Consider the following 21766-nt stretch of genomic DNA (forward strand, 5'->3'; position numbering starts at 1 on the left):
TTTTAGAAATCATGGTTTTCAATAACAAATGAACAGCCAAGATATCATGGTGACAGGTTTGGTAATGGACTGTTTACACGGAACTTTCTGTTCTAACATGGATAAATCCATTTTTAAAATGTCCCAGGTATTTATGGATGTCCTTTCAACAGCCTCCAGGAAAACTGTATGTTATACAATTTTAATGAGACAGAGGTCCCAAATTAATAATCTAACACAGGCCATCAATCTTTGATAGATATGAATTCATGATTCATTATTTATATGCAATAATTTCAAAGTATTTTCAGTAGTTCTGTAACACAAGCTCTCAGGATTTGTAAGCAGGCCACCACTTCTTTAAATAATGAGACTGCATTTTGTTCCTTTCGCACCCTGTTATATGAAGCATTGAGTCTAATGATCACCTTCAAGACCTTACATTATGCACCCCTTACTTTTTTGTTCTTCCTCATCTCCTTCTGGATTTTACCACTCAACCCCTGTGGCTCCCATTAGGCCTGAACTGGTATCCCATTTCATTTTCTCACGTTCCTTTTTCATATATACCAGAAAGATTGTTCTCCAATCCATTCAGCAGACCATCCCCTTCTCCTCACTGAAATCCTTCCTAATAATTAATTTCTATCATCCTGCCTATGACAAGTGACTCTGTATGTGCAAACCAAGATAAATACATTTTTGAAAAAGCCAATACAACTCATTCAGGTGCTTGAACTCCCCACTACTACCCAAAAGGACAAAACGGTAGTGGAATTTTACGTATTTTGCAGTAATTTACATAATTGGTTTATACGGTCAGAAACTAGCTCTCACCTTTTGTGAAGATCCAAGCACACTCCTGATGCTTACTCACAATAAAAAAGGTTTTCTTATTTTTAAAATAAAATTACAATGGTGTATAGTAATGGTATTTCTATGGCATACAAATCCCAAGTTACGAGTCAATATGAAATCTGGAAGAGGCTGAAGGAGTTACAACTTCCAAATCAAAATGATCTCCCACAACAGCCAAGTTTTAAAACGTCACTCTTGGGCAGGATGTCACAGCAGCTCCCATGTTGCCTGATAGAATGAGTGTACCTGGAATTGACACACTGACCAAGCAGAGTTAAAGCACTACTCAAACAAGCTTTCCCTGGGGAACCAAGGATGGTAACAGTGCTCATATCATTAGTTAGGGAATTGCACTCAACTTGAACTACAGCACCACAACTGGCATGAGTCTGACACAACTCAAGTCTACTTTGCTACAAATACTGGGTTTATTTTTGTTTTGTTTTTTTCTTTGGCACATTCTGAAGTCCCCATCTTTCCTGGAAGTAAATCAATACACCTGTGCGAAGTGGCTAGCATTCACTTCAGATTCAGCCGATTCAGAGAACAGTTATTCAATTCAGTAATTTGAATCACTGTTCTGAATCAATTCAGCCAAATCTGATTTGGAGATTCGGCCACCACTGAATCGGAGAGCTTCGAATTGATTCACACTTCTTAACTGGTTTCCCGATTCGATTCCGATTCGGAGATTTGGCCGCTGAAACAGGTCAAATCTCCTCCGAATTGAGCCTGCACCCAAAGCTTCACACAGCCCTATAAATCAACTCTAAATTCTGCTCACTAGCAGCCTCATCCACACAGGATCTGCAGGCAGGCAAAGGTTCAGTGGTAGCAGACCAACCTCTGGCCAAAGTTTAATCAATCAATACAGAAACCAAAAAGTGGAAGAAGAACAACTTCCCTGTTCATCCTACTCTCTGAAACATGGATTAATTTCTAGCTACAAAGCTCCTTCGCAGGGAGGGAGCCAGTTTCAGACTTTGAATACCCAATCAAACCTGTTATACACCCACACAAACAACTAGACAATCACCAAAAATGAAGAAAATTCCCTACCAAAGAGGTGACATTGTTGACAAGTCTTGTGTCACCTTAATTGCAACACTTTACTGACATTTTGTGCAGATCTGCAAAATCTGGCTGATGAAATCATTTGCATATTACCATAAACTCCACTTTGAAGGTGAAAATTTCACTTCAAAGGCCCTCAGTCTCAGATAGCTGTGTGTGGAACTGCTCAATTCCTGGCTGGATTTGTTAGCATGTCAAAACAGATATTAGGGGTAGCAGAAGACTACTGAGGGTGAATGAGAAGAGATGAAAACAGCTATAGAAACCTGAATTTGTAGTTCAGGACAGAGGACAGCAAGCTTAGTCTGGAAGGAACGCTGAAAATTACAGATTTGTGAGAGTATCTAGGGTAACGGTTCTCAACTTTTGTGGACTGTAGGCATGGCTTACTGAACTCGAGGCATTCTTCTATAACTTTTGTGAATTGAGTAGGACCCAATTTCAATAATACAGTTACTGTATATATTACCAATATACCACCTTACAAAGGAGGTGATTGGCCAGGCAGGGACAAGTTGAGCATGCACTTACCTGCTCATCTCCTCACACCTAGCAGCACCCTTCAACAGATTTCAAAGTGCCCCAGGGCACTGCAACATCCCAATTAAAAAAAGACACTGATATAGAGGAGAGATGGACAAGGGTGGAAGATATAGGGATCCTATGGGACAGAACTGCTACCACCCTGCTCACTTACTCCTTCAGCTGATGCTGCTGTATCTGTGACAATCTGATAGCTGTTTGGACATTAAGAGAAAGGTTCCAAGGTTTCAAGCACTCTCTGCTGAATCTGGGCCAGGAAAGAACAGCAAGACATTCTTGCTGGACTATGGGTTTATCGGTGTTACAACAGTCTGAGATGTGGGCATGCGGCTACTTGCACAAGTAATGCAAAATATGTTACACTTGGCAGGTCTCTCGTGTGGAATCAGAAAAAATATATGCCTTAAACTTTGATTATTTTAGTTATAAGATGACATAACCGCTTTGTGGAGAATTGCTGGCTCTGTATAGTAGAACAGATAAGAGAAAGTGTTTGTTGTTTGTAACTCCTCTGCAACTGCTTTGCTCACCGCGGCCTTGAAGATAGCAAAAAAGTATGTACAAATCTGACTTCCAGGTGCAAGAAGGAGGTTTGTGAACTAACCTCGCCTCCCCCATTAGTTCCCATCCTGATTACAGCAAAGAAATAATGAAGTAATATTATAGCTGCTTTTCATGCTAATTTCACTATATGATCACGTGAGTTGTAAGCAACTGTTAAAAAGTATATAAGCCTCCTGATTTTGCTCTTGCGGGGGGACCCCTTCCAAGTGCTTGGGAAATCCATGTCACTTTGGAATCCCCCCCTACAGCTGTAGTTTCTTTTGAATAAAAGCTTCTGCTGACCTGACCCAAAAGTATGCTGCGTGTGTTTCCACGACACTCGTGGTGTTTTGTTGTGAGACTAACTCTCCACCCACATTCAGACACTAATGTGGAGATTATCTGGGAAGTCTCAACAAGTGGATTTTGTATTCTACAGCAGCAGTTCCCAATCTGTGGTACATAGACAACCTGTCAGTGGTACACATTAACAGATTTATTAGAATTACTTTATATGACAAAAAATTGCTGTGGTACTTAAGGTTGTATTGTTTTAAATTGGTGGTTAACAACCTGTCAGAATTGGGGAGCTGCTGCTCTGCAGCAAGGCAGAAGAGATAAAGAACACATAAGTCTTTTGTACAGATAGAGGCCACACATTCTGTTTTTCCTGGGGGGGAGTTAGTCTCACAATAGAAATTGTATAATTGTACAGATATTCAGGATTGTACAGTGCAGGTGTACAGATATTCAGGATCTCTCTCCCAGAGCAAAAACATACACCCCCTCCTCCCTCCCCCTTAAAAGAAAAATTGCAAACCCCAGCTACTGCAGTCTCCAGGTGTGGAGTCTACTGCAGCTGCTGTGATCTCCCAGCCACAGTTTCCCAGCCCCAGGGGGAGGTAATGCCAGAACCCAGTCTGCAACTGCAGGATGCTGGGTCCTGGAAGGCATGGGGCACCGCTGGATCCAGAGACCACAGCTGCCAGGGCTGAGAGTCACCTCAGTGGTAGGACTCCCAGCCCCGGATGGGCATGGTACATCCCTGTGGCTAGGAGCCCAGTCAGCTGACAAAGCTCCCAGATGCAGGGGAGACCCTGCTACATCTGCAAATTAAAGCTGGATAGCAACCAGCTATAAAATTACTACACGTTTTTAGGTCTAACTTCATAGCTGGTTTGAGCTTTTTGTGGCATGATAACTGTTTTGCATATGTAGCTGGTCTCAGTTAATTGTGCAATTAACCCTTTAATTATATAATACCTGTATTGTGTAGAGGATGCTAAAACACCAGTTCTGTTTATTAAATAGCACAAGAAACAAAAGGTGGGAAATAAACCCTAATTAAGAAGGGTAATAAACCCTTCAGGAACTTTCTGCACAAAGTTCTACAATGCCCTCTACTCAACCAAAGCAATGGCAATTCGGCAGCAGCCATTAACAGCAATTAATTCAATTGTATTTCAACAGGAAATGCAAGCTACTCAGCACTTTTGAAGATCAGGCCATATAAGATCTAAATCTGGGTAAAAAGGCCTAATTTTAAACATCCATTTTGAAATGTTTTTCCTAAGAAGTTTCAGTAGTTTCTATAAAATGTGCAAGTTACTTTTAAACTTTAAAAGGTGAAGTTAATTTTTAAAATTTAAATTCTCTTTAAAAAGATTCCAGATATTGCTTCAAATCTGCTTTAAAAAAAATTATAAATTTTAACACAATTACACACTGTAATAACTTTCTAAGCCTCCCTATTGCTTAGCTACTTGGAGCAATGCTTAAAAAGAAAAATGGTTTTTGGTGGGGGGGTTTTAAACCAGAAGATGGACTCAGTGTGAAGTCTAAGTAATAGCCTCTCATTCTTTAAACATTTCTATGATTCACTTCTGTCACTCAGCATCATGATTGTTAAAACGTCATACACAGACACATGACCTTTGGTAAAAGTTCTATGAAACAGAACCCAGGCTAAGATTAGAGTATTACTGTAAAGTAAGAAAAAAAAATAACAGATGCTCTCTGGCCCTTGTGGGAAAACAATATCATTTGTGAAAGTGCTATTACTGCATCCACAAAATTTATAAAGGCCCAGTGCCTTGTAAGTTCATTCACTGAATTGTCAACCTTAAGAATCTCAAACTCCTGGTCATATACACCACCCTCCCTTAAAATTAGCCATGAAATCTGCACCCCAAAGGATGTTTTTAGTTTCTTGTTTGGGATTTTGTTTTTTTTAAGAGTTCTCTTGGACTTTTTGGTCTGAATTCCCCTGCCTATTCTGTATGTGTGCACATGCACCAGTGTCACACTCTCTCAAACCTACTGAGAAAAGCAAAGTTGGGTCTTTGGCTTCTGGAGTTTGCCCCCAAACACCTGCCCTTCCCCTGCCCAGAAATTAATTCTGTCTTCTCACATTGACTATGGTGCCTGGCATATCAACTGTCTCCATATTGATCCTGCCCTCAGCAATGCTCCTCCTAGGGTTCTTCAACCCTTTCTCCTAGGGCTAGGCATTATTGAGGCGGTCAGCTGCAGAGGCTCTCTGCACTCTGCACCAAGCCAAGGAAAGGAAAGAGAGATCAGGAGGGAATGAAGCTAACTTCTGCTTCCCTTGCCCTTCATGAAATAATGGAGTTGGGTGGCTGCTGAAAACGAAGAGCAGCCACAGGAAATGAGCAATCAGGGCTGGCAATTAAATCAGAGGAGTTGTCCCCCATGGCAAAACTAAAATTCACTATAAAGTTGGAGCTGTTTGTCTTGTTGCAAGACTAGCTCCAGGAAAGGCCCATGAGAGGGCATGAATGGTGATATGGTTGTCTCAGACCCTCAACCTCCTCCCAAATTATCAGAATTTTCTGTTGTAATAGACCTTAACGTATGAGTAGAATAATAATTGCAAGTAACCTGTGTAAATACAGCAGAAGTACAATCTCTAATTTATTTTAAAACCTATTGATTCAGCTGTTAGAATTCTTCTATTTCCTGTTTCCAAAACGGGATATACTGGGTCCCCAAATTTCTAGTGCAGAGGCCCTCCCTGGCTTCTGCCACAGCCCTGATAAAAGAGTTGGCAACATTGAACTCGGGTGTGCTAGACAGAACATTTGACAGTTTTTAAGTACCTTGTGTTTTTTGTAACACCGCATACCTACGTCTTCATTTCAATGAGCTTCTGTAATTTGGGTTTGTACTTAACTATCTCACCTCACAGGATGGCATATTTATCACATTTATAAGCAAGAATAAATAGACATTGGCACTAAAGCTTTATATCTTCTCAGAGTGCTTTATAAATGCTTGTGTTTGTTAGTCTTTTTCCAAATTAAAAACGTAGACACACCTCAAACCACAGTTCTCAAGAACTATCCACAGCTTTTGTGATATTTGGTAAAGATAAAATGGACACACATTTACCCCAACCTCGAGCAAGCTGGTGAACCACAAAACTGATAAGGAGAATGTACTCTCCTCTCCATCCTAAGGACAGGAAGTGGAGCATATCAAACAGTGAAACTTCAGATCAACTATGCTTAAACAAAAACTGTGACCCATCTAGTAAAGAGATATTTATCACCATACATTCATAGAATCATTGAAAATGGGGCTGAAAAAGACCTTGAGAGACTATCCATTCCAGACCTGCATCTCAAGGCAGGATTCTCTCCATCAACAGTCAATCCCTCTATCCATAGGTGACCTCCTCTGCAGTGTCCACTCCACATGCACTTCATGGAGTGGATATGGAACCTAGTTCTTCTGTATGCAAGTCAAAGCAATATACCAATTGCTCACTCACTAGCTAGGCAATTCTCACGTTAGAAACAGCAGCAGGCCAAATGCAATGAGTGTTAAAGCATGACTCCTGGGTGCTGGATGACTTTATGGTAGATGCCCAGTTAGATGTACCATCTAAGCAGCCAATGAAAGGAGGTTGTGAGATATAAAAATCATATCTCTGTCTATATTAAAAAAACATATCTCTGTCTGGCTGTTCCAAAATGGCTCACTTGGGTTGAGGCAGACAAGGTTCTTTGAGTAGATGTGATATCTTTTATTCAACCAACTGAGATAGAAAAAAGTTTCATTTGGGTTGAAATTTTTTTTTATCTCAAGTTTCTTTGAGTAGATGTGATATCTTTTATTCAACCAACTGAGATAGAAAAAAGTTTCATTTGGGTTGAAATTTTTAACAAAGATTTAGGCTAGTTATGGCTTTATTTGCCCTAGTTTGCCTTTCTGTTTAGAGCAACATACACTCACAACAGGTCAAATCAAGCAAACAGACAGGCTTTTATTTAAACTTCTAACCTGTAAAAACAAAAACCAAAATACTGTGGTATTAGACCATCAACTGCTGAACACTCTGAAACACAGAAAGCAAACAACCTGCAGCATGATTTGCAAGCTGCAGCTGAGCTGAAATACCTTAGCCATAATACTTGAAAGAAAACACAATTCAAACACCCTCAACCCTTACCATCATCAACAAAGTAGGAACAAGCTACAGATATATGCTTTCACAGGCCCCACAAAAGATTTTCTACCCACCATATGCTTTCCCCAGGATCTCTGCTACTACAGAATATCATCAGTTATTCCCATCACAAATGCTAGAATAAACCCATATGCTAGGGACAGAAGTTATACATAAACCAGCTTAAATGATCAGAAACTAATTTAAAATGGATGAAACTGATTTAAAATAAACCTGGTTGAATGCAGTATCAGACTTAACTGATTTGAGTCAAACCAGTTTATGAAACTTCTGTCACAAAACCGCTTCCTAGTTCAAGTTAAATCACAGTCCCCCAGCATGTTTTGCAGCCTTGGACTGGACTGGGCTGGGCTGGGCTGGGCTGTCTGCTCCAGAGAGCAGGGCTGGCCTCACCCCTCTGCTCCCTAGCTGGAGCAGTGAGAGCTGGCTGACAAGAGGCTGGGGGGTACTTAAAACACCATTTCTGTTTCTGCAGCCCACCATTTCCCCAGCTGAGCTGCATCTCCCAAGCCCAGCTGGGAATGCAGCCCAGTCTGCAGGTGGGGAGGGACTGCCCTGCCAGGCAAACCCCAGCTGGGGTCTGGGACCAGGGAGAGGGGTTAAACACTCCTTCTGCCACTCACAGTTACTGCTGGTTGCAACTGTGGACTACAAATCTCAGAGGCACCTGGAAGCAGGGAGAGGAAGCAATAAGCAGCCTGCAGAGTCAAGGTGTTTATTTCAAGGTGTTTTAGTTCAAAAGTACACCGCCCACCATTTTCTCCATGCTGATGAGCATGTCACCACTTATACAACTGCAAGCAATGCAGTGTCAAATGCATCAGCTCACATACGGAGCAGACTCAATTAATCAAGTCAGCTCCAAAGCACCGGATCTACAGCATGTCCAAACATGAAAATATATGTGTATAAATGCCCCAAGCTGCAGATGCCCACCATAGGGCATCTTCACAAATGCTCCAGAGAAGACTGGGAGGTGGGTTAATTAGAGGGGCACCCAGGACCTGCTCTAATTAAAATGCCCGAAGCATCACATTATTCTGTATCCCTTATTTCAAAATGGTGATGGAGGCACTTTAACTAAAGCTCACTTGACAAGCTTTAGTTAAAAACACCCCTGGCACCATTTTGAAGCGCAGAGACACTGAATACACGAGATGCTGAGGCCATTGGAGTGTGCCAATTAACACACTCGATTAATCAAGTCTGCTCCAGATCACTGTAACTACAGTGCATGAGAGCAGACATCCTGCACATCTACAGGCACCCATAATAGGCACTAGGGCAGTGGCTAGCCACAAAGTGGCAGAGAACCTGCTTGCACTGAGCAAACATTTATCCTCAGATAAAGTCTATTAGAGGAATGGATGGATACCTGACATGTCACATAGTAGCCTTTCCACACATTTCAAAAGGTGGCTTTAACCTGGATTTGAACTATTTATTGTGTAGTCAGGATGTGTATCATATGTCCACTCCTCCTCTACTATGTAGAGGCAATTAAAGTGGCCTGTTAATAACTATCTGCATAATTACCAACTCACTACTGCAGAGGCAAGGATCCCAAACCCTTGGCCCAGTTGCACCCGACTCACTTGGGGAGGGGGCTGGGGTTAAAGCCAGGGGCAGGAACCCCATGCAGCCACTGGGGCACCTGGAGGATCATATCCCAGTACCCCCAGTTCCTTCATCAGCTGCCTTCCTCTCATCCTGTTTGAGATGCCATTGCTGTGGGGGGAGCAGAAAGAGGGGTGGAGGTGTCAGCGAGGCCAGGAGCCAGTGGGTTAAGGCTGATGAGAGGACTAGGACTACTGGGGGAGGGGAGGAGAAGGTGGAAATCAGCAGTCAGGTCTCTCAAGTGGTAGGCAGCTATTAGCAAAAAAGGTTGCCAACCGTTGCATTTCAGAAGTAAAATAATCTACCAGTAATCAGGAAATAGGTAGTTCATCCATAACCATGCCTGGAATAGTCATTGCAGTGCACATGGAGTAAAAGAGGAAGACCTACATGTAGCAGACTACTAGACAGAATTCATATTGATGAGCTGAAGTGCCATAAGAAACAAAGGATCTTCTTCTAAATGATTTTTGATAACCTACTATAAAGTCATTTTTCTTGTTCTATCCATTTCCCAAAGGGGAAGTGGTCATAAAATGAGACACTAAACAGAAACAACTAATTTACACACCTTAATTTGAAACTGCATTAGGAAAAAAAAAAGCTTGGAGTATATTATACTCCATCTGAAAGTTTCTCATCTGAAAGTCCCTAAATGCTGTGCAAAATGAATAAAAATACAAATATTGGTGAGGTGCAGAGAACTTAAGGCCATAGGCCTTACAAAGGTCCCCCATAATTTTTGTCTGTGACAGGGAGACATCCCGGGGCCATGTCTCATGTTGGCCCACCCACTTGCCTAAGTAGGGCAGTCTGCCCAGTCTTGCCTGCCATGAATTGCAGATCAAGTAAACTGATTGTATATGCAGGAGGCTGCCCATTTTATGCCCTGATGCTGGGGGCGCTATCCATGGGCATACCCCCCACCCTACACTATGACCCATGCCTCTCAGATAGCATCCAAAATATTATTACTCTCCTGGCCAGACCAAACTTAGTCTTCTGTCAGGCCTTTCACATGCTGCCCCTTCCAGGACCCCACTCATACTGTCCCCCACTCTCACTGGGCCCTCTCTCACAAGGCCTCTTTCACATTGCTCTGTACTGGGCCTCCTTCACTCTCCGCTGCTCCTCTGAGCAGCTCCCATAGGCCATCAGGCTTATCGGTTTCACTCCTTGACTGGCCGACATGCAGGTTTTTGGGCCTGTTCCATGACCATCATCTGAGTAGTAACCAGCCAATTCAGACATTGGGCTAACTTCACCCTAGCCCCTCACCAGGCACTTCTACACATACAATATGCACTGTAGTCAAGGTTGGCCCATATGCTGCCTTTCTGACAGTCCTTCAGCCCTACTCAGCACACTCCCTGATGCAGCCCTTCTGTCCAGCCTTCAGCCCTACTCTGCATCTTGCTTAAGCACAGCCCTTCAGTTCATAAAGATGCTCCCTACTCTGCGCAGGCCAACCAAATATCTTACTGCCCCACTACTGGGTCTCCTGGGGTATTGCACCCCTTAGGGCTTAGGTGTCCAGAGATGTGCCTGGCCCTCTTACCCACAATGCTGTGGGGGTTGGGGATATTAAGGCACCCCTACCCACCTTTCACTAGGGAGGTTAGTGGTCCTGGCATTTGAATGACACTGCCCCACCATGGGAAGTCCCTCCAGGTCTTCCTACCCCAGCAGGGTGCAGTTTCAGGCCATGCCTAGGACCAGGAGCCTTCTGCCATCCCATAGCTCCTGCCCTTACAAGATGTTCTGAGCAGCAGCTCAGCCAGGTGATACTGCTCCCTCAGCTACAAGCAGCAAACTGCTGCCTCTGCCTGGTCCGCCTAAGTTAGAAAATGGCCCCCCTAATCAAGCACCTGCCTGCTCCAGCCCTTAAAGTGGCAGTGGCACATTGTCATTCAGCTTCAGAGGATTCAAACACAAGACATGTAGGTCTCAGTCATCATGCACACAAAGTAGCTACAATTCTCTTTGACTGGACCAGGTTTAATAGGTTGAGCACCCAAATACTGAACACCCCAAATTAGGTGACTTTGATGTAAGTGACTTTGCTAAAACACCAATGACACTAAGGAAGAAAGCTATTCCCTGGCTTCCACTGTGATACACTTCTTGCTGCAATTTACTGCCTGATAAGCTCAGTTAAATGTATACTTTTCTATCAGGGTAGGTTGACAATTCCAAGGCACAGAAAGGAAAAAAACCAAAAAGCACCTATGGCTGTACCTTAAAGCCAGGTAGTTGCTACTCATGCAATTCAAAGAAGAGGCTGATAAAAAGCATTAAAAATAATTGCATCTTCTGGGACTTTCAGTTTTCAAATCTTTTAAGCAAGGAGTCTTCTTACAAATGTAGTCATCTGAGGTAAGAAACTCCTACTATATTCCTATGCATTACAAAATACCATTGTACTCCCCTACCTTACATAAAGAAATTCCTAACGCAGTCTTGAACTTCTGAGATTGTGCCTCAGTTCTTTAAAACTGTACTTGTACTCCAAATCTCCAGAGATATTTCTGCAGCTAAGGAGGCATCGATATTGCAATTACCCCTTCATTTTAAATCTAGCTGATCTCAGTAAATATTATTCTCATTTAAAATGGTCTGGGTGGAATGGAGGCTACCAATTCATTATTTCTTTAAAACAATAATATGTAGTGTTCTGAAAATTAGCATGGACCTATTACTGAGCTGTGTACAACAGTTCTACAGTTGAGACTGCATGTGTGTCAATGTGTACATGCAACCCCATGCCTATAGTAATGCAACATAGAAAAATCTAGGCTAAGGGTTTTTTCTGGAACAGAGAACTGGAAGGGGCCATTTGGTCATCCAAACTAGTCTCCCCAGCTATAACAAGCACTACATTAAAGGGATTATATTATAAACCTATTAAATTCCATTTTAAAAACAACTGGTTTTTTTGATGGGATATATTTGGCAGCCGTGTTGGTCTGGGACAAAAAATTGCAAAAATCTAGAACTCTTGGTTCAGAGATGATACCTTCTATTAGACCAACTGAGAAATTTCAAAAAACATATCTTTTTCTGCAAGCTTTCAGGCTCGCACACCCTTCACCAGGCTCAGGGAAAGTTAAGATGGTAAAAAGTCCCCATATGTAGGAAATAAATTTCATTTTTGCACAGAGGAAGCAGAAGCTGGAAATCTGTTCCTCTGGGTCTGTGAGAGTGTCTTTGCGGGGTTGCTCTTTGCTGTGCAGATCAAGCAGGATCTTTTTACCATCTTTAACTTTCCTTGAGCCTGATGAAGGGCACGTGAGCCCAAAAGTTTGTAGAAAAAGATCTTTTTTTTTTTTTTTTTTTTTTTTTTTTTTTTTTTTTGCAATTTCTCAGTTGGTCTAATAAAAGGTATCATCTCTGAACCAAGAGTTCTAGATTTTTTTTTTTGTCTCAGACCAACACAGCTGCCAAAGACATCCCAGAAACATGGAAGATGCTGAATTTTAGCCAATTTGGGATTATAAAACTTCATTGCTGAACAACAAGAAAGATTTCTACACGTCTCTGCCTGCCATCTGACACCAACAGGGAAGGAATCCTGTTTGATTTGCACAACAAAGAGCAATTTTCCATTTTACAGCAGTTGCTGATTCCATGATGCCCCCGTAGCAAATTATATCTATATATTGATATAGATAGATGGATATAGACAGATACACACACATCTATATCTCTCTCTATATATACAATACACACACACACACACTTGTTTCCACTGGGAGAGCAGAGCTTCTCCCAGGAGAAAATAAAGGTCTGTACCACACCATAATAGTGGTCTTTACAAAACAACCTTTCCTTGGTCTAAGTTGAGGAGATAAAAATACACACATACACACACAAAATAAAAATATATGTATAAAAATGGTCACTCCAGGAGGAAAAACAACCTGGGAACAACCCAGGTCAAGTTTCTCCCATGGGGAGTTTCTCTTAGGAGAGCAAATGTCTGCACTTGCTGGGCTTCTCTCAAAAAGGAACACAGTCCTCCAACATCCTTCCCTCCTCTGCCCTTTTCCCCACAACCCCCACTAGAGACCCTTGCTGGACTCTGTTGCTCCAGCAAGGAGCAAAACATGCCTCCTTCACAATCCCCACACTGCTGCAGAGAAACACTGGCTGAGCATGGGCAGTCTGGAAAAGCCAATAAGGGCTGCTCCATGCACTGCTGCCACCTGTTGCCAGGCAGAGTAAGAAAGCCTGCAGAGCACACAAATGTATGCACAGCCACCACCACTGCCCCCCAGATGCATAGTGGTACCACTGCAAACCTTCCATTCTCCAGGGCCTCAGCCTCAAAGTATAGCTCTATACAAGTTTCTCTGCCAGGAGAAAAAACCTGGGAGAAATCTCCCAGATTATTTGACTATGAATATACAGCCTATGTTAAGGTCCAAGTCCAGGAATCCATCATTGTCCAAGTACAGGAATCCATAATTCCTGCTTAAATGTTCAGTTCTCAATATAGTATTAATATTCCGTAAAACAAGTGAGCACAACTGGAGATGGTCAGAGAAAAAAATTCTGAATACATCCTATCTTGTGTGACTAAGAGCATTTCTACATAAGATGTTATGTCATTGTAACAGCATGCTATGGTGACGTAGCATCAGCAGGCACAAATCATGATGCCACAGTTACATCACTGTAGCAACACTTCCTCATCATAGTGCATCACTACAAAGATGTACAAGCTAAAAATATCCGTACACTACAACTGTTACTGCACCATCATTTAGTATCTCCTGAAGGAAGTACTAAATGATGGTGCAGTAACAACAGTGAAATAGGGGCATGTTTAACACATCCTAAAAGTATCTTAACAACTGTTATGGCAAGATCTTGGAGCTGGCAGCCTCTCAACCTCCTTGTTCTCTCTTCATCACTACCTCTTGCTTTGAATCCTTTCTCCTTCTCCTTCCTCCTCCTTTGAATCCTGAGATAATCTGATGCTCTTCTCCTCTCCTCTCCCCCCTCCACCCAAAGTTTCTATTCTTAGTCTCTTCTTTGGCCTCAGAATCCTCATTTCAGTTGGTCTACTCTGCTCAGACAGCTTCAATATCTTCATGACTATGAGTCTCAAAATCCACATTCCCACACTTGACCAGGTATCTTCCATCCATTTTTCCACTGCCTTCCACAAATCTCATTTTGATTCACATTTACATGGCCAAAGCTGAACCCCTGATTTTTTCTTCTGTACTTCCTAATCATCTCTCACCATGACATCATCAACACGATGTATGCTGAAGGTCACTGTAATTTCCCCCCTTCAGCTACCCAACCTCCTCACAAAGTGGAGATCTGGCCCAATCACACCACATCCTCTACCATACAAGTTTACACTTCAAGACCTACATAATATTCTCACAACCAATACTTTCATTTATATAAATTTATGATTCCTCCTCTTCTCTCTCCCCCACCCCTAATATCTTAAAATGTTCTGTTCATCCCTTTGTCCTATAACTACCTCCACATCTGTTTCACCACACTAGTTCCACTTACATATCACACTTCCTCAGTTAGCCCTCCAGATGACTCCCTTCCTTAAGGCCCAAGTCTCCCATGACAGCTACAAGAAAAAAAAGCTATTACTTTCTGCTGACATTAAAAAGCCTCAAGAGAACAAGTGTGTGGAAGCACCACATTAAATGCATTTGTATTCATTTTTTCCTAAATTAGCAGGGTAGATCTTTCCTGGCAGAGCAGGTCTTCCTTATCATATCTAATCATACCTTACTAGCAGCACAAGGGGAGTCTCAGACCACAGTCCCAGGCTCCCCCTGCACCAACAAGTAGCAAACTCCCACTCATTAGCCTAGTCAGCTGAGGAGGCTTGCAGCCAAGGCAGCATCTCACAGCTGAGGAGGCTCACAGCCGGGGCAGTGCATGGTGCACCCCTGCAGCTGGGAGCTCTGTCAACAGATGGGGCTCCCAACCATCTTGTCACATCTCCCAACCATCTGGAGCATCTGGCCACATGTTTAATTAATGGCACAATAAGTATGAGCCACAAAGGCATTACACATTTTTTATGGAACTTTGTGGCGTATTCCTTGTTTTATCACGCCATTAAAGGATGGTACATGTGGCCGTGTCATGACTTAAGGCATAATTAACTGGTTAATCATGCCTTAAGTGTAATGTATAGATTGGGCTTAAGTATGTTAGCATGCAGGCAACCTCCCCCACTCCATGAAAGGAGCACTATAGAAACAAGGACATGAGATGCTATGTCACCGTAGCAACACATTATAAAAATTTCTAGCTAAAAATGAAATGCAAGCACAAGTCCATAAATATGTGACCAGAGGTGATCAAAGAATGTCCATCTTTAACCAAAAACAATCAAGACAAGATATAAAGGTGGCAGTTTATCCGAGTAGAAATCTATTGAGTAAGTAACTTCTTCAACAGCAAAAATGAAATATAGCTGATCTAAACGTATTCATAAAACCCTGAGACATGCCCAATAACAAACTGCCATCTAGTGGCCTAACTGCATTTTCCTAAACTTCGTAAAAAGTAGATTATCTTAACTAAGAAATACAGAGATATTATGATTTTACATACTAAGGGTTGCTGTATTCCTCCCCATTCATTAACCTGTGAAAAATACATGCATTCATTTTTACAGTTAAAATCCACAGTAGCCAATACTACACAGTAAATACTAGAAAATTAGCTACTCAGCAACATAATGCAATCTCATCTCCTGAAGTTACACATGGTATCAAAGCAACAGTTTACAATCATTTGAAAATTCTCATCAGGTTAAGGGATCACAAAAACATGGTTTTCTAATTTCAGTCAAATTATTTTAAATATTTGGGGAAAGCTAACATTTAAAAGGCCCTTAAGCTAACATAAGTGTACTTATTTTCTTCAAATACTTGTATGCAGCTAATGCCATACAAGCATTTGAAGAAAATAAGGGTGTGGATGCGTGCACATAACAATTGAACCCTTCCCAGTGGCACTGAGTGGTAACTAGGGGTGTGTGAAGCTTCGGTCGCCGATTCAATTCTGAGAAGATTTGGCCTGATTCAGAGGTCAAATCACTGAATCCGACTCGGCAGACCAAAAAAACCCACCTCCAAATCGATTCGAAGCCTCCAATTCAATTCAGAAAAGATTCAGAAAAAGATTTGGAGATTCAGAAGGCAGTCTTTCAGGGGAACAGAAACTGAGAAGAGAGAGGGGGAGCAGAGGGGGAAAGACTGACATCAGTAGCTGGCCAGTGACTGATCTTTCCCTGAGTCCCCTTCCAATCACAGTGCTCTGGGGGAGGGACATAGAAACATCACATTAGCCTCTGTCTGCAGCCTTTCTGTCCCTTTTGTGAGCTGTTTCTGCCTGAGCACCGGGAAGGCTCCTATTACAGGCTACCAACCTGGCTGGTTTCATCCTGCTGTGTCTTAACACACACGTCATGAGTTTTACTTTCAGAAGCTTGAGATGCAGTTTCCCAGAAACCTCTAAATCTCTCTCCTTGAAACTTGTCAGGCTTCATGCCCTCAGAAGTGGCTACCATCCCTGCTCTTTTCATCCAAATCTGCCAAAAAACGACAAAAAAGCTATAGGTATTTCAGTGATTCCCCATTCTAGTCTATGGCCGAATCTCCGAATCTCTCTGAATCAGCGCTGAATCTTCCGAAATCAATTCAGCCGAATCGATTCAAGACAGTGATCCGAATCTCCAAATCGAATCACTGTCCTCCAAATTGGCTGAATCCGAAGCCAAATCGAATATTTCCCTATTTGTACAGGCTTATTGGGAACCAGTTTCCAATTCTGTTAAGTGTTGCAGCTCTGACACCACAGGTGGGAGTGACCACCTAGCCCAGTGGGCATCAGGGGAAAGAGCTTGTGACCATGTCTTGTGGGGGTCAAAGAGTAGGGTTCCCATATCCTGTACTATCACTATAGTAAAATAAATTCTAAATATCTATAAATTTTAGCTTGTGATTTTCGTTTTTTTATCATTGAAAAATCAGAGCTCTCCCTGCCCCCCTTCACTCATCAGGACATGGGTCCAGGTGCGATTGTCCCGCCCCACCTGCCCCGCAAACCCCCACTGCTTTGTGATGCTGAGCAGCCCTGATATGCCAGTGTCCTGCCCTTGCATTGCCCCTCACTCCCAAGCCATAGCTCCACCCCCACCCTCAGCCTGCTGTTGCCCCTCACTCCCCACACAGCCTCCCACCCCGCCATCCCTGCCAGAGGGGCCCCCAGCTGCCAGGACTATGGGGCCAAGGTGCCAGATCCACACCCCCTTGCCCACTGCAGCAGCTCCCAAACCTTCACTGCCACCCATAGGAGGCAGCGGCTTCTGTGGCCCCAGTGGGTAGAGGAACCCAGTTCCCCATCTCCGATGGATGGTACGGCCGGAGCAGAGCCTGTCAGATGGGGCAGCGGGGGGGCAGGAGGGGACTGCCTGCTACAGAATTGGGCTCCCCGCTCCTTTGCCCTCCCCCCCGGGGCCTCCGCATCCTAGCAGGCAGGACCCAGCACAACAGGGCAGAGCAGGGCCAGGTGGGGAGGCTCAGTGCCACCGCCACAAGTCCTGTGCTGCCATGGCAAGGTGCCCCCTGCCTACCCAGCAGCAGTGGGTTGGCAGTGTGGGACTGCGCTCTCTGCTGCCACCAGGTAGGCAGGGGGCACCTCTCCATGGCAGCATGGGTCTCGTGGTTGGTGGCAGCTCCCCACCCAACACCACCCTGCTCTGCCATGTCAGGTGCCACCCACTGGGCCATGGAGGCCCCACGGGGAGGTCAGCAGGGCATGGAGGTCAGCCTCCCACTGGCCCCCAGTCTGCAGCCCCATCCCACTCCCCACCCGGGCCCTGCAGTCACACACAGCCCCAGGCCCCACGCATCACCCAGGCTGGGCAGAAACCCCAGCCCCGCCCAACTTCCTTCTCTCCCTCACTATGGGGGCCTCAATCCCACCCCTCCCCCACTAGACTTACCTGCAGGAGCTGCTCTCCAGGCTGCCTGGCAGCCATGCGCACACAAACATGGCTGCCCTCCTCCTGCTCCCTTCAGCCCCTTGCAGGCTGGAACTCTGCTAGCCTGCAAGGGGAAACCTACCTTAACCCACATTTTGCTCGTTTAAAGAAGAAAATCTAAGTTTTACCACATTTTCCCATTGCAAATGGACAACCCAGATCCCTGCTTATAACAGGGAGAGGTTTGGCTTTAAGGTACAAACATACCAGCAAACTTACTCCAAGGCACAAGGAAAAGCAGTACTTCACATGAATTGCTTCATAGCAACTGTCCCAATATATGCTTGCCCTGTGTTAAGTGGAAGCCAACAGCTTAGCACTCAACATAAAAAGAGGTAAGTTACCATGCCTGGGCTTCCTCTTACAACAGGAAAGATGTTCTGCATGCAAACTGATGGCTCTAGCAAGGCTCCCCTGTTTACACCTTGAATTTCTACTGCCAATGGAATCAGAACTTGTGGTAGCGGTGATATCTTTTATTAGACCAACTAGATTTTTGCAAAAAAAAAAAAAAATTCTTTAAATTGCAAGCTTTTGGGCACAAGCACCTCTCTTCAGGCATACAAGAAAAGATTGTAAAAGTTCTCCTAGGTAAAAAAGAAAGTTCATACTTCATAGGAGAGTTAAAGGAGTGGTAAAATCTCATGTTTGGAACAGTTTGTTTTATGCGGGTTAGGCTCAGAGAAAAGTTGGAATAGTCTGTTTATAGTCTGTTTTCTGCCAATGGAATATTTCAAACAGCATCTCTACACAAACACTTTCCCAGATACAAGGTTAATTTCCTTGTCAGTATATTCCTTGTTTATAATAAAATTATTTAGAATGTTAACTTGCAATCAAGATCCAGTATCTCCATGCAATTGAGAGTCACATGCCCCCACCGTATACACACACTATAAAATATCAGTCTTTCTCTGGAGCTTTTACAGCATAAGGTTTACATCATGTAACACCAGATTGTGTTATAATAGCAAAAAGTTATTCCACCCACCAAAATATTATAGAATCATAGAAAAATAGGGTTGGAAGGAACCTCAGGAGGTCATCTAGTCCAACCCCCGCTCAAAGCAGGACCATCCCCAACTACATCATCCTATCCAGGGCTTTGGCCAAGCCAGGCCTTAAAAACCTCCAAGGATGGAGATTCCACCCCCTCTCTGGGTAGCCCGTTCCAGTGCTTTGCCACCCTCCTAGTGAGAATTTTTTCCCTAATATCCAACCTAAACCTCCCTTGCTGCAGCTTGTGATGATTGCTCCTTGTCCTGTCATCTGCCAGCACTGAGAACAGTCTAGCTCCATCCTCTGTGGAACCACCCTTCAGGTAGTTGAAGTTGCTATCAAATCCTCCCCTCAGTCTTCTCTTCTGCAGACTAAATAAGCCCAGTTCCCTCAGCCTCTCCTCAAAGGTCATGTGCCCCAGCCCCCTAACCAACTGGTGCACTGGTCATTAATCAATGCACCTAAATAACAAAATATGAAGCTTTTTATCCAAAAACTTTTATAACATACTTGCAGGGAAACAGAAGACAATCATCAACCCACAACTGCAAGGCAGACAGAAGGAAAAAAAAAAAAAAAAAACTAATTACCTCTTGCCTATCCTTGTTCTGGTTTGCCCAGAAAATCTTGTGATAAAGAGTTTCCATTGAATTGCTGGAATCTGATCTGTCAAAACAGTGTCGATCCAAAACCTCTAGTGTATGCAAAACTCGGCTGATGGTGACCCCTAGATATGGAAGTTAAAAGACACAGAAAGTATATTGTCTCTGAAAATGGAAAGTTATCAATTATAACATTTTTATCCTACAAAAATGCTAATTATGTTGTGGATTTTGTGGTATGAACAATTGTCCTCTATAAACACAAATTAAGACAAAAGTACATTTCAAAAGTGGTCTCTGAAAGGTTGGTCAGTCAATATGAACCTGGGCTAGATTTGAACCAAATTCCTTAGATTCCTTAGTAATCGCTTGTCCTGTTACGTTCCCCTTAATTATCTGATCAGATAATAAAACGTGATGTGACAAATATGTTTTAGAGTAAAAAATGTATCTAAAGAGCAAGCACATTCTATGTCATAAGAAGTCTATGCACTTCCACACACCCTAAAACCCCAAGCTTTGCTTGCTCTTGTGCATCATCCTCACAGCCCTTCTTGGAACAGCCTCCATCCTTCCACACAAAAGATCTTCATAAACTCCCCCAACAATGAGTTCTGCAAATTGTATATCTCCAGGTGGCCAAGGTGCTTCAGAGCATCTAAGCCTGAAACCTGAATTCCAATAGTCTCTCCACCAAATTCTAAAACTATAGTTACACTACAAGCCCAAAAGTTAAATGAATGCTGGCTGTTTGTTACTTTGTGCCTATATGTCAAATTTGCATCTAGAACTAATTGCAATGAGAAATAATTAAGTCCCCAAAAAAGACCAAGGATCTCAAAATTTACTTTGCATTTCAACTTGCTTTACCTGCTGTTGATTCTTGGCACTTGTCAAAAGACCACCGCACCTCCACAGCACGACCTCTTTGTTTTATCTGCTGTTCTACTTCATAAATCTTTGCCCGAACCTGAAAAGATGATTGTTGCTAATTAGCTGGTAGCTGAGAAATCACAATCCTCATTTCAAGCATGTGTCAGATTTCCTTCTAGGAACAAAGTATCCTACAGTGCACATTAGGGAAACAGTAAGATAAAGTATAGCGTGTTCAACTTTTTCTTTTTTTAAATTGCCTCTAACAAAAGATCGTCTTCTCCAAATAAATACCTGAAGTTCAATTTAGTGGCACTGCACAAATGACAGTTTTGAATCATGAATGTTGCATTATACTGACCAGCGCAATGATTCTCTTCTTATTTGCTGTGTCTTTACATATAATCTGTTTCATTCAAGATCATTACTTTGAAAACATTATCAATACTTCATTTCAGAGTCACAGTGCCTTAAGGTATGCTGAATGGTTTGGACTGAAGGTGCAGACCAGTAAGCTTATCATAAATAACAATTCAAAAACTGGCATGCAACTATTCCAAGACCCAAGAGCATAGGTATATATTAACCTGCTAGTTTTAATAAGCATGAGCCATTTTATTTTTTTTTTAAAGGTACCAAGTGGATCTCAGTTATTTAATAAGAAAATAAAAGGCCTACCTGTTGATTAAAAGCTGAATTCCCACCTGGCATAGGTAAACTAGATGGAGCAACTTGAAGTAAATCCAGAGGAGAGCCTGGATTAATGCTCTTATTTTCATTTGTGGAATAATTCCACACCAAGGCACTTGGGCAACAAAGAGTTACAGTCTGCAAGCAACAATGTAAAGTAGTTAGAAGTATTGTCCTAGGATGTGATAAATGACATGAGTTTCAGCTAATACAAACCAAGAGATAGCCTACTGAGCTTCTAGCCCAGAGGTGGGCAAAATATGGCCCACAGGCCAGATCCGGCATGCCAAGGGATTTTATCCAGCCCACAGTGGGTCCCTTGGCTCCACCCAGTCCAGGCAAAGGGGACAGCCTGGGCTGTGGCACATGCGGCCAGTCCCCACTGTCCCCGAGCACATGGCAGGGCAGTGGCAGTATAGCAGCCAAACTCAGCTTCCCAGCAGCCCCTGCAGT

General features: G+C 43.0%; 1 protein-coding gene across 7 annotated transcripts in view; it reads right to left on the reverse strand.

Annotated features, from left to right (window-relative positions):
• The window catches only part of MED12L (mediator complex subunit 12 like), a 226121-nt gene that overhangs the window by 142246 nt on the left and 62109 nt on the right, over nt 1-21766 (reverse strand). For all 7 annotated transcript variants that reach the window (XM_025194247.1, XM_025194250.1, XM_025194249.1 and 4 more), the window contains exons 9-11: nt 21302-21451; nt 20621-20720; nt 19739-19875 (exon numbers count right to left, since the gene is read on the reverse strand). In XM_025194247.1, coding sequence (XP_025050032.1) covers nt 19739-19875; nt 20621-20720; nt 21302-21451 — 387 coding nt within the window. The remainder of the gene's footprint in view (nt 1-19738; nt 19876-20620; nt 20721-21301; nt 21452-21766) is intronic.

Source organism: Alligator sinensis, unplaced genomic scaffold (genome assembly GCF_000455745.1).
Source record: "Alligator sinensis unplaced genomic scaffold, ASM45574v1 scaffold1777_1, whole genome shotgun sequence".
NCBI lineage: Eukaryota > Metazoa > Chordata > Crocodylia > Alligatoridae > Alligator > Alligator sinensis.